The sequence below is a fragment of the Enhydra lutris genome, unplaced genomic scaffold (genome assembly GCF_002288905.1).
Source record: "Enhydra lutris kenyoni isolate GAN:26980312 unplaced genomic scaffold, ASM228890v2 scaffoldscaffold17, whole genome shotgun sequence".
In the NCBI taxonomy this organism is placed as follows: Eukaryota; Metazoa; Chordata; class Mammalia; order Carnivora; family Mustelidae; genus Enhydra; species Enhydra lutris.
In genome coordinates, this window is record NW_019154101.1 from 17,788,592 (window position 1) to 17,802,925 (window position 14,334).

The following is a 14,334-nucleotide window of genomic DNA, read 5'->3' on the forward strand; positions in this document are numbered from 1 at the left end:
AAATGAAGCAGAGTTGCCTCGCACAAGGCACATGTCATAACTGGTTCTCAATAAATATTTGGCGAAAGAATAGATGAGTTAGTAAGGGACTGAAGATCCATTTGCATCTTTAAACAACCTTTTTTTTTTTTCAAACTTCATGGGAGGATCATTCCATGACTTCCTAGAATGATTTTTTAAAGCATTCTTTGTATCACTAAGAATGTCATTTTAATAATCCATCAACACTTAGCTGGCTAGACAGTTTCAAGGCTTTCTTCTGCAGTATAATCCTCTTTAATAAGCTAAAAGATAAAGAGTTTGGGAAAAGCACATGGATGTCAATACCTGAAGCTTGAGAGGAAGTGAGCCACTGAAAATCTAAGAGAAACACTTTCAAAGGATGATTTAAGTGAACTGCAAAAAAAGAAATCATAGAAAAACCGATTTATAACACATAGAGTCAAATGTCAAAGACAACTGCTTTTAAGAATCTAAAATGTGGGGACGCCTGGGTGGCTCAGTTGTTTAAGCAGCTGCCTTTGGCTCAGGTCATGATCCCAGCGTCCTGGGATCGAGTCTCACATCGGGCTCCTTGTTCTGTGGGGTGCCTGCTTCTCCCTCTGCCTGCCACTCTGTCTGCCTGTGCTCGCTCTCTCTCTCTCTCTCTTTCTGACAAATAAATAAATAAAATCTTAAAAAAAAAAAAAAGAATCTAAAATGTGGGGCACCTGGGTGGCTCAGTGGGTTAAAGCCTCTGCTTTCGGCTCGGGTCATGATCCCAGGGTCTTGGGATCGAGCCCCGCATCGGGCTCTCTGCTCGGCAGGGAGCCTGCTTCCTCCTCTCTCTTTGCTTGCTTCTCTGCCTACTTGTGATCTCTCTCTCTCTGTCAAATAAATAAATAAAAACTTAAAAAAAAAAGAATCTAAAATGTGTTCCTTGTATATTTTGAGGACTACTTCCACTTAAAAAAATGACCCCCAGATGAAGCACGTAGGTATTTCTTTTTTTTTTTTTTTTTTGATTTATTTATTTATTTATTTGACAGAGAGAGATCACAAGTAGGCAGAGAGGCAGGCAGAGAGAGAGAGGGAAGCAGGCTTCCTGCTGAGCAGAGAGCCCAATGCGGGACTCGATCCCAGGACCCTGAGATCAGGATCTGAGCCGAAGGCAGCGGCTTAACCCACTGAGCCACCCAGGCACCCGGTATTTCTTTTTTTTATTTTAACTTTACAAGTTTCATTTTTCTTCCACTTGTTGTCATTAGTGACCTTTTGAGTTTTAATGTGTGTTGAGCATTGGGGTTGTAAGGCAGGGCAAACATACATATGGTTTCTATGTGCTTGTTGTAGAAAACTTAATTCCAATGCTTGTGAAATTTAGCTTATTATATTTCATTAAAACAAACCTCGGTCTTATCAGATGATTATTAGTAGATTTGACACAGTCACAGAGTTATTAATTTTTTTAAGATTATTTATTTTAGACAGAAAGAGAGAGTGTGTGTATATGTGTGTAAGCAGAGGTGCGTGTGAGAGTTGGGGGGAGAGACAGAGGGAGAGAGACGCTCAGGCAGACTCAGCACTCAGCCCTGAGCCTGGAGCCTGATTTGCGCCTCCGTCTCAGAACCCTGAGATCATGACCTGAGCCAAAGCCAAGAGCCCCCACTTAACCAAATGAGCCACCCACTTGCCCCAGACTGTCAATATTTTTAAGAACAAAATCATTCCTGAGAAAATGAAAGAGATTTAAGTTTGAACAGTTGGTATGAAAATGTGTTACAACTGAAATAATGTGCCTCAAAACGAGAGCAATGAGGCAGAACTGAATTTGTTCTTCTCTACTGAAGAGACATCACCAACAGGGTGACATTTAGTTGCTGGCATGTTCACTACGTCGACAAGCTTGGATACAACCGCATTCATTTAAGAAACGACAACTCTGGGAAAGCCAGCAAAATAGTAGTTTTCCACATATTTATCTTTTACAGTATCTTCACCCTGACAGACTCTTTAGTATCATAAGTCGGGGAACTCATTTTAGGGGAGTTAGTATTGTGGATCCCAAACTGCTGCTCAGAGAATGAGCACATTTCTGCTTATTATGATGAAAGTAGCTGAGGCTTATATACATCCATTCAGAACTTCATTGCTCTTTTTAACCTGCACACACACACACACACACACACCCCCCACATATACACACAGACACCTCTTAATCTTTTATAGAGTGTTTTTCCTTGAGGTGGTCCTTAATGATTATTGTAATCTAGTTTCACCTGGGCTACTCTATTGGAACAATTGACACATGGAATTAAGTGACCTGGGCAAAGTATATCTATTTAGAAATATTTATTGAAAGTAGAGAGAAACTTTGCAAAATAAAATCAAATAACTAAAAGATTAATTTAATACAGATCTATGATATGAAATGATATTAAAATAGCCATGTATATTATTTATTTTAATTTTTAATTAAACTTGTCAGATTAAGATCTAATAGAATCATGTCCTTAACTACATTTACTTCTCAGAAATAAAGAAGAGCAATACAATCACCTCCACTGCATCTAATAGGGTTTCTGGGAAGCATTTGTATCATCAGGGGAATAGCTGGGTCAATTTCCTATTACTGGTTTCTGTGAAGGTGTGATATCATTGCTAACACAACACTAAGATGAAATGAGAATTTGCCAACTACATCTGCAACACCTAGTCAATGTAATGCTTTTTAGAGGTAATACCTTTGTTTTAATTTTTAACTTACCTGTAGTATTACATAGATATGAGAAAATGTAGAAAAATAAAAATAAACCTCTGGAAAAAAGAATTTTGCTATAAACTACCACAATGGAGATTGTGTACTATAATTTTGACAATGGAAATTGTTAAGATAGTACTTCAAAGTTCTCAATGCTCTCTTGTGTTAGGGAGACGACTAGTTATGAATCCTCTAATTGTGGAAGGAAGAAAATTCTAAAATCTTAGTATATTTAGATATATTAGGGACACGGCTTTTGGGGTCTGGGAGCTAAGCAGAGCTTATAGAAGTGGGTTGTGGCTATAAAAGGCTAACAGGAGGGATCCTCATGGTGACTGAAATGTCTGTCTCTTGACTGTATCAATGTCAGTATCCTGATTGTGATGTGTTACCATCGGGAGAAACTGAACTAAGGGTGCATAAGATCTAATGTTTAAATAAATTTTTATTCTTTTCATGAACATGTGAGTTCCTAGGAATGATTTAATAATGCAGGCATTGTTCCTGCAGGTAAAACAGACTCATATATCTCTTAATTATACATTATAGATGTAGGTATAAAATTATGGTCTCCAACATTAAAAAAAAAAAAGTCAGTATTAAGAAAATTTGGAAACTGGTTTAAATTATCCTACAGTGTCTTAAGAAAAAAGACTCTGGGCATTTTGGAGATTGATAGGAGTGCTAAGGACATCTAGAAATGACAATCAACAAAAATAAAACCTTCTTAAAGATATGAGAAAAACTATAATAGGGGATCAGGGGAAGTAAGAGCCGGGATGTCCAGTATTGGGGGCTACTTTTTCTTGAGAGGCATTTTATGATTGAAGAGAGAGCTTGAGAAGCTAAACAGTACTTCTGATAGCTTCAAAAGTCTGGAAGATAGGTGTTAGATTCCATGGTCCACTACAGGGAAGTAAACTAGAAATGCACTTGCCCTTATAGAGCCTGCAGCTCAGTTGCAGATAATTTCATTCCCTGAAATAGGGTTAGGTTGATCTTAGTTCTAGTGCCCAATTGTTCACATGTATGGACTTAAGGCCACTGATAAAAGCCACAGTAACAACTCTTTGTTCTAAGATAACATCATTCTAGATCTTAATTTATTACTATAAATACTTTTGTTAGTTCAGTGACCAGGATGTAATTTTTTTAAATAGGCAGAAACTCAAGGAGACAATACAATAAAAAATGAAAACCAGCAGAAACAATGGAAACAATAATTAATAATAGAGCAGATCCACCAGAAACCCAGATATTGGAGTTAACAAAAAATGTAAAATCACTGTCTATTATATCTACAGAGATAAAAATTGAGATTGCTAATTCTAACATAATTGACATACATGTGTATATCTAAGTAATCTTAGAACTAGAAATACTGAATTAAGAACTGAACAAGAGACAGTCAAGACATAAAATGGCAGACTAACAGGAGTTGAAGAATGAGTTAATAAACTGAAATCAGTTTGGACAGAAAATATCCAAAAGGAAAGATGAGGAGAAAACTGATGGAAAGCGCAGAGATATGTAAGGATATGCAGAGGAAACAGTGAGGAGATATAATACCTGTATAATTGGAATTCCAAAAGCAGAGGAGAAAGAAAATGGAATAGAAGCAACATATGAAGATATTATGACTTAGATCATTCCAAAAACACATAAAAGTCATCAAAGTAGCATCAGGAAGTTCTCTAAATCTCAAGAAGGATTTTTTAAGTGTATAAAGTAACACAAAAATAAAACAGTAGTAAAAGAGCAAAGTGGTCAAAAGAAACTGCTAAAAATGAAAGACGAGAAGAAAAAATAAAATCAGCTAGAGAAAAATAGAGACTGCTTTCAAAAGAATAATGAGAAGAGTGAGTGCTAACTTTGCAACAGAAATAATACAAGCCAGAAAAAAATGGATTGCAATATTTAAAGTGCTGAAAGAACACAGCTGCAAATCCAGGCTCTCATACTTAGCAAAAATATTCTTCAACAGGGAAAGCAAGAGAAACTGGCTTTCAGGCAAACAAAACAAGTAATTTTTGGCCCTCAGATCTGTACTGAGAGACATAGTAAAGGGTATGTTTCAGGTAAAAGAAAAACATTTCTTTATGGAAACTCAGAGGTACAAAAAGGAAGAAAGAACAATAGAAAGGGTAAATATGTATATAAATCTACATACTATGATTCTCAAACATTAATGAAAATTAGAGTCATGTGAAAGGCTGGCCAGCAACACCATGAAATCCCATACTGGGATTTTTGATTCAGGCTGTCAGAGGTGGGGATTTACATTCTTAACAAGTTGCCAGGTGATGTTAATACTGCTGGTCTGAAGCTCACTCTTTGAGAACCACTGAGGAACACTAGTTTATAGAACAGTGACATCTTGTGGGACTTAAAATTTACATTGAATTAAATCTATACTTATATGGAGAATTATTTTGTGACAATGGTAACTCTTCAGTTCAATTAGAAAAAGATTATCTTTTGGGGGCGCCTGGGTGGCTCAGTGGGTTAAAGCCTCTGCCTTCAGCTCAGGTCATGATCCCAGGGTCCTGGGATCGAGCCCTGCATCCAGCTATTTGCTCAGCAGGGAGCCTGCTTCCCCCACCTCTCTCTGCCTGCCTCTATTCCTATTTGTGATCTCTCTCTCTCTCTCTGTCAAATAAATAAATAAATACTTTTTAAAAAAAGAAAAAGATTATCTTTTCATTAAACAGTCTCAATAAATGGTGTTGAGTCATATTCATATAAAAAATACTCTATTACTTTCTCATGCCATGCACTAAACTCAGTCTCAGAAGAATTGTAGGTTTAAATGAAAGGCAAAAACAATAAAACTTCTAGAAGGTAGTATCAGGTGACTTCGAAATTCTCTTAAACAGGAGCCAGAATTAACTATTCATTGAAGAAGAATTGAACTATATTAAAATTTAAAATGATGTTAGTCAAGACATTATTAAGAGAGCAATGTCACTTCACACAAAAGTTTATACAAATGGCCAAAAAAATATGAAAACCTGCTCAACCTCATTAGCAATTGTGGAAATTACACCCAAACCACCATGTGATACACCTGTTCAGAATCAGAAGGGATAAGGTTAAAATGATGGGTAAGAGTGAGATATGAGAGAATGTGGCATGGTGAGAACCCTTATATACTTCTGCAGGAGGGAAGCACAACCATTAGCACAAACATTAGCACAACAAATAGCACAACCATTTGGAAAATAGTTTGGCGTCATTTAGTGAATTTGAAGATGCTCAACCCGTATGACCCAGCACTTTCATTCCAACATATGCCCATGTGCACCAAGAGATGTAGATCAGAATGTTTATACATCATGACTCATAAGAGCCCTAAATAGAAAAACAACTCAAATCTCCATCAGCAGTGGAACAGATAAGCATATTGTTTATAAAATGGAATTCCATGCGTCATCACTGAATATGGATGAACAAACTACATGCAACTTGGGGAAAAAGACTCTTATTTCACAAACATAATATTGAATGAAAGCAGCCAATCACAAAATTACAATGAATGATTACATTCATTTAAGTTAAAAAAAAAAAACAGGAAAACTAAATTATAGTGCATAGTCATATAGCTTGTAAAATTTCAAAGAAAAACAAGGAAGTGGTTATTTTCAAAATGAAGATGGTGTGGCTTCCTTTGTTGGGAGGCAAGGCAAGTGGTTAGGAGGGAAGGAAGGAGGGGCTTTATGGGTTCTAACAGTGTTCTATTCTGTAACCAGGGTGGGTATTTGCATACGTGATTGCTTTGTGATATGCCATAGAGCTATACATCTTGCTTTGTGCCCCTTTCCGTATGTATATTTTATTTAACAATAGGTGGGATAAAATGTTTTAAAATGCATATTAATTATGACAGTAAACCGAACCACTTTCAGCTTCCTTGAAAATATCGGAGGTTCTTAATTTAATTATTTTTCCAACAATATTTTAATGAATCCTTCGTTTAGTTAATTTATTCTCCTATTCTAGTTCCTACATTACTTTGTATTAATTTGGCAAAGTAAATTAATATTAAATGGGAATCAAATGCTCTGAAGTCATCTGATAAACACCTTGTTTAATTCTTAGAATACTCTGTATATTTATTTTGGTTTCAGAACTGATTTTAAATGATAAAGTAGAGAGATAATAGTAGTAAAATTATTGGAGTAAGGGCTTAATAGTTTGTACATATAATGAAAAGATTCCTATATATACACACCCGACCTACTACAACAAACCTACTGCATGAGAGAAGTGATTTACATCATATATTGATAGATTAAAATGAACCTTATTTGAAGCAAATCTATCACTGATAAATAATAAAAACACCCTCACTAAATATAGGTCACACCGTACCTTGGACCAACAAATTTTATCTTCTAGTTCCTTTCTAAAAATATGGTTTACTGGTTCTATCTCAGAGAACAAAATTAAGTTATTGGTTTTTAAGCCCCTATAGGTTCTAAGATGTAATCCTACTTGCAAGCGAACAGCTTACCTTGCCAGAGTTTCATGTCTGTGGTAGAAGTGGCAAAACCCTTGGGTTAGACATAAACAACTTTATTACCCAGGCACAGAAGTAGTCTAAGCACCAGCATACTTTATGCTTGCTTCCTGAGCCCTGACACCTACAAGCCTAAGAGAAGAGGGTCATGTTATTGGTACACATAGTGAGGGGCATCACAGGACAGTAGCTTGGAGATCAGGGAACCAAAATAAACCTGCCTGCCCTTTGCTCAGAAGGGAGATACTACCTCTACCTTCCAAAGCTCTAAGCAAACCTTTCATTCAGATGGAGGTACTATCTCTAGCTCCCAAGGCTCCTTCAAGGCTGTGCACTATATATACTGTACACACAGTCTTGAACAGATAGTCTAAAAAAAAGATAGTCTAAAAAAAAAGACAGTTCATGCCTTCCTCCTAAGACCTTCAGAAACACAAGAGATCCATGGAGAACTCTCAATATTGGTGAAACCTCTTTATAAAACCTCTTAATACAGTTCACACAAGACATATTTTCTTCAAGTTCTAGAATATTGGCTAAAAATAAATTTTTCAAAAATTTTTGAACTGTGAACCAAATTATTTTAACAGTTCATATTACATTCAAATGCTTTTGAAGAGTCACAATTATCTGAAGTCCTAGAAAGACCTTATATATGTGTGTATGGCTGTGTATAATTTTCTGCCTTCCTTATTTAAAGTGTAAATTCCTTGGGAATAATGACTGTGTGTGTGTGTGTGTGTTGTAATCTCTTTTTCTGGTTCTTATTGAACTTTGCACTTATTTATTTAATAAAACACAGAATTCTGCCATCCCTCTTTTTTTTTTTTTCTTTTCTTGAACACCATTGGTAAAGAACAACAGCTATGCCTGTAATCTGAGTGTTCCAATGGTCATCAAAGATGACAAGGTTTTCTTATCTTCAAGTCCACCTGTTCTATCCATAGAATCCAAGGCAATGCCCACCGCACAGGGGAGCTCAGGAAATATTTGCTGCATTGTGTTGACTTGGAATTGGGATCCCATTCTAGTTCGTAAGCCAAAGTTGCTCTTAGTGACATGCTCAGTAATACATGCTGAGCTTTGAAAAGAGAAAACATTCCTTTTCTTCAAACCCTTAGACAGTCGTGTTAAGCTCAGAGAATCCTGTCCATTTATGATGTTTCTAGTATACAGATGTATAAAACTAAAGGGAATGATGGCATGTGTCTCTGCAAATATTTGCTTTATCATGACGAGAAATGAGTCCAGGGGTGTCTATTTTTTTCCTTCCTCTCGGACTGTTTGTGGGGTTTTGTTTTGTTTTGTTTTTGTTGTTGTTGTTGTTGTTTGTTTGTTTTGTTTTGTTTTGCCCCGGTGCTCATTTCCATTCTCTTCAACAATAATCCAGCAGCCAGACTTTATGGCTGAAATACTATCCACATAAGTTCCTCCGGAGGTTTAGTCATCCACACAATGCTTTGGAACCACTCTGGTCTTCTTTTCTCAATTAAACATTTCTGTCAACAACAAACGCAGCAAGTAACAAAATATTTCCAAAAAAAAAAAAAAATTTCCGTACCCTTTCCGGATCCAAATGATCTCCTCTGGGACCTAGAAAACGTGTGTTCATGTGAATTACCATCCACAACGGTCACTCGCCAGCCGCTCTGGGGTCTTGCACACACAAAGGGTGAGAGAGGGGTGTGGGGAGGCTGCAAGGCGTCGCAGCCCCGCCTGGCCAGGTGATGCCCGCTCGAGTAGCCTGCGGGAGAGTGCGGACGAGGAGAAGAAGGCTAAAGTTGGGGATCAGGATATGTGAATGCCGCGGAAATTGTCGTCCTACCCAGCCGAGCCAGGGCGAGAGGAGCGGGGTGCGTGCGCGAGCTGAGTGAGCGCTTACGTCGCAGCTAGATCTGTGCTGGGATAATTAGAGAGGAGTTGGGCTGAGCCGAGTCCTCTTTTAGCCGCGGCAGCCGGAGCCGCAGCAGCAGCAGGAGCATCAACAGCAGCAGCAGGAGCAGCTGCCCTGAGGGGCGCGCCTGACTCCCGCTGACCGGCGCGCACCGGGAGAGGCCCGCGCCCCGCGGCAGCCGCCCCGCCGCGCCCACCGCCCCGCCGCTCGGGCGCACAAAGGCGGCGGCCGCCCGCGTGGCCTTCTCCATCCAGGCATTCGAACCCCGCTCCCTCCCTTCTGCTCTCCCGGGGACGCGAATGGCAGGGCCAGGCGAGGACCTGGGACGCCGGTGGCCCTAGCTCTGCACCCCCACCCTCCTGCTGGGAGCGGGCTGCTGGCGGACGATGTGGTCACGGCTGCTCCCCAGTGCGTCTTGGGCCCGGGTCCCAGCTGCCGCCCCTCTTCTCTGCTCGCTCCATCCCACGGAGAGGAGTTGATGCTGCTGTCGCCGCCGCCGCCGAAGCCGGGGCTGATGGATGCCAGGGAGTGCCGCATTGCTTAGCGTCCCCGCCTCCGGGTTTGCTGGTAGGAGCCCGCTGCTCTTCTCTCTTGCTTTGGGGTTTTATAGAAAAGGTAGAGACATTTTAATTTTATTCTTCACTCCTCTTCTCTACCTTCTCCCCTGCCCCCAACCTCGCATTTGAAATATATATTGGGGGAGAGAGCCCCCTCCTCCCTGCGCACTGTCCACCCCGGGATAATTCCGTTGAAATAAAGGGCTAGAGGAAGGCAGAAGTTGCGGGTGGGGCTGGGGAGGGGGAAGCCCACTCTGGTGCCAATGCCACCAAAAACCCTTCTGGTGCCTTCTGAGATCTCGGTGTGTCTAGGAGGGGAGGAGGGAAGGTGCGCTATCTGCAGAGTCTCCACCTAATTGGATCATAATCATTTTAAACAAAATCCTACAAATGTTTTTTAAAAATAACATCTTTGAATAAGCAGAAGGAAAAATAAGCTCCTCCCCCCCCCTTCCCCTTTCTCTCTTTTTCTTCCTGGCAAAGACGCTCTCTCCCCGCCCTGGAGCTCAGCGCTGAAGAGCCACCTTATTATTAATCAGAATTCCCATCATTATCCCTGGCAGGCGCATCCTTCAGTAGGGCCCGCAGAAGCATCACAGAGCTGTGGGCTGAGATGTGCGTGGGGGTTGTTTTTGTTACATCTCGGAAGAGAAGAGGACAGGACCAAGATCAGTGCCAAGTGAGCTGGGTGGGCTTGGGGGCGTTGTGTTAGGGTTGAGGAGAGACAAGGAGTCTTGGGCCCGCCAGAGGTCCACATCTCTTTAAAGGAGAGGGAAGAGGGAACCAAAGTGAGGCATTGCTTTTAAGGGGTGGGAAAAGTTTATATCCCCCAGAAAAAAAGCTGCGGGAGAGTAGGAGCAACAGGGTACTAGTCTGGACACCAAGACAAATAATTTCCTGTACAGAAGAGGAAGCAGGCAGCAGTGAGGTCCAGAGGCCAGAGCCCTGTAGTGGCCAAGGCCAGGTTTGTTGTGGGACAGTCAGCAAGAGGAAAGGAAGGTTCAGGAATAAGCAGAACAATGACTCATTTACAAGCTGGTCTCTCTCCTGAGACCCTGGAGAAAGCTCGCTTGGAGCTCAACGAGAACCCAGACACACTGCACCAGGACATCCAGGAGGTGAGGGATATGGTCATCACCAGGCCGGACATTGGCTTTCTGCGCACAGATGATGCCTTCATCTTACGCTTCTTGCGGGCCAGGAAGTTTCATCATTTTGAGGCCTTCCGCCTCCTGGCCCAGTACTTTGAGTACCGGCAGCAGAACCTGGACATGTTCAAAAGCTTCAAGGCCACCGACCCGGGCATCAAGCAGGCACTGAAGGATGGCTTCCCTGGGGGCCTGGCCAATCTGGACCACTATGGCAGGAAGATTCTAGTCCTTTTTGCAGCCAACTGGGATCAGAGCAGGTAAATCTTAAATTCAAACTTGTACTAGGGATTCTTTTACTCTCCCATTTTCCAGAATTTACCTTGAGTAGTGTCATGGTTTTATAGCTTTGCTGTGTTTGTTTATTTGGCTGGGGGAAAAGAGAAACTGGAACCACAAAATGAGGTTCGGGTGGGCATCCTAGGGGTGGGAGAAAGGCTTTTATTCCTACCTTTGAAACCTTACTTCATGAGCACCTAGTTTCTACTGCAACTTTAAGTGCTTCCTGAGCCCTATTTTTGTGCTGCAGTGTAAATCATTCAACTTCTAAATAAAGCTGCTAAATTTTCACCTCTTGAGTAAGTTTGCTGTTCTGTGGAGAAATGGGGATGAGAATGGAGGCAACTTTTCCTCCTTCCCCCCTAATGAAATTCATAAACTAGGTTCATTATCATCATCACCATCACCATCGCCATCATGATCACCATCATCATCATCTGTCTCCTTAGCACTGAGGTTTTATTTTTAAAGACTAGCCTGATATTCAGCCGCGATCAAGTACTTTTGTTGCTTGGGAACTTTTCTGCTTGGTGATGTGTAGATGGAAGAATAATATGATGTGTGTCACTTCAGTGAAAAGGAAGAGTTGTACCCTCTGTCGCTGAGCATGCCTACTGACACCGAAAATAAAGGCTGACTGGTACGCTCGTTCTACACCTGTCACTAATCTAAAGAATGTGTTTCCTGTCTGATGTGATTTTTCATCTTTTGTAAGGAAGTGGAAAATGTTCAGACATGTCAGTTAGTAGACTTTTTGAGTTCTACTGCCTTATAATGGAGGAGAAATTGTATTCTTATTTCATCTACATTGTAACAGAAAAAATGCAGAGAGGGACTATTCTACTTTCTCAATCAAAATTATTTTCTTGAACTAAACACACAAAAATTTATGAAAGGGTCTTGTGTAAGGTAGTTTCAATTAAGTTCAAAGCTAAATATATTCCATGGGATTTGAAAATGTTACCAGAACTATGAATCATGAAGAGCTGGTTGTTATAACATTGGTGTATTTTTAGTTCTGTGAATGGTGACTTTTGATGCATCTGGTTAGTTGAAAACATCTCTGGAACAATTGTAAAAGACTTTTACAGTTACTGAGAAGGCTTATTGATCTTATGGCTTTCTGTTGGAATCTTAGAATGTAAGTATTTTTAACAACTTTTTATTCTTTAGTTACCTGTTCCTTGTAATTCTAAGTTGAGAACTACTCTGATTTCTTTTAGGTAGATATAAAGACACATTACTACCTAAGGAATCATAAAGCTAAGGAACTTCTGGAGTTAGCTATTGAGGGGGAATGAAGTCTATTTTTTATTTTGGTAACTTATAAAGATCTCATTCTATTTTTTATCAGGTGACAAAGTTTAAAGACACATGGAATGCCATCTTTTGACCACAATTTCTCTTTAAGAAGTTCCCCCCCACACCTGAGATGTTGATTGTAGAGTCATGCAAACCAATTATTGTGTATATCAAAATTGAAAAAAATAAAACTATTCAAGAAGGAATGTAATCCATATGTCAGTTAGACTGGCATTTTGTTTATTGAACTACAGGGAGTAGTTCAATGGGAGCTTTGGACATTTTATATTTAAATATATCTCAGAGTCTGTCAAAAATACCATTAGAGAGGCAGATTGCATTCAGAGAGACATACATATAGAACAGAACAGAACTTTTTTCACTTATTTTTGTAAGTGAACTAATATTCATACTGATTTATAAGCCTAATTAAGATGAAAGCCACTTATAGTTTTCATGTGTATGGGAAGCTGATTACTCCAGAGTTACTAAAGAAACTGTGTTTTAGTTGTCTGTCTTATTCTTTCATATAAAAGATAGGTTACTAGTAATGAAAATCTATCTCCTTGGGAACCTACAATGGGAGATAATTTATTAATTGGTATGTAAATATTTTTATTAAACCTACACAAAAATCCTTAACGTTAAAATTTCATATATGTAAAGTTAAAATGAGAAGCTATGTTCTGTAAAAATACTCTATCGGGACCTATAGACTAAAAATTGTGAGTTCTACTTCTGTGGTTGGAAATACTGTTTATACCCGTTGTATAATCAAAAAGTTATCCTATGTCAAGATCAGAAGGCATAGGAGTTATTTAGAGCTTGTCTAAAATTCCTCCTGTGTTCTTTGGAAAAAAAAAAAATCATTCTCTCCTTCTTCCTACCTGTCCCTCATCTCAGATCTGCATATATCCAGTAACAAGGACTAGTAGATAAACAGCTCTATCCTCTTGATATACTCTGTATATCAAGTACATATCTGTATATATACCGTCATATATCTGTATGTATAACTTCCCTCATTGGGATATGTGCATAAGAACAGCTCTGAAGCCTCAGGATGGTTTCTGGCAGTTCCTTCCTGGCAGCATCAGGGGGTCATCAGCCCCTTTCTTATCTTGGGACTGAATCCCTTTTCTTTCCACACTCCACAGCTTTAATTCTTATCTGATTTGACTTAAAAAAAAAAAATTCCTAACATATAATGCATTATTTGTTTCAGGGGTACAGGTCTGTGATTCATCAGTCTTACACAATTCACAGCGCTCACCATAGCCCATACACTCCCCAATGTCTAACAACCAGCCACCGTATCCGCCCCCCCCCATCATCCCTCCCCTCCAGCAACCCTCAGTTTGTTTCCTGAGATTAAGAGTCTCTTATGGTTTATCTCCCTCTCTGGTTTTATCTTGTTTCATTTTTCCCTCCCTATCCCTATGATCCTCTGTCTTGTTTCTCAGATTCCTTATATCAGTGAGATCATATGGTACTTGTCTTTCTCTGACTGACTTATTTCAGTTAGCATAATACCCTCCGGTTATCTGACTTGACTTTTAATGGAGTCTGTGCTACCTTCCTCCATGTTTACCATACTGCTGTTCTGTTAGGTGGATCTGCCACATGCCAAATCTCGTGGTCCCCACGCCTCTCCTGTTCTGTGCGTTGGGTCCTGTGGTCCTCCTGCTAGACCAAACAACCTGGGTCTCAGACTGCATATCTGATCATAATTCTGGCCACATTCCTTGAGTGGTTCAGTGAATTGCCTGGCTTTCAACAATCTTCTTCTTCTTCTTTTTTTTAAAGTAGCATTGTTTTAAGAAAGTGAAATAGCATTGTTTTAAAAAGACAGTTGGTGGGAATGTCCAGGATTACACAGGGAAATTCCAGAAATG

At 39.8% G+C, this 14,334-nt stretch overlaps 1 protein-coding gene across 1 annotated transcript in view; it reads left to right on the forward strand.

Annotated features, from left to right (window-relative positions):
- The first annotated feature begins 9,461 nt into the window (after nt 1-9,461).
- LOC111147677 (clavesin 2) overlaps nt 9,462-14,334 on the forward strand; it is a 66,115-nt gene continuing 61,242 nt past the window's right edge. Inside the window, exons 1-2 of the mRNA XM_022503890.1 lie at nt 9,462-9,720; nt 10,194-11,118. Coding sequence (XP_022359598.1) covers nt 10,730-11,118 — 389 coding nt within the window. The 5' untranslated portion in view covers nt 9,462-9,720; nt 10,194-10,729. The remainder of the gene's footprint in view (nt 9,721-10,193; nt 11,119-14,334) is intronic.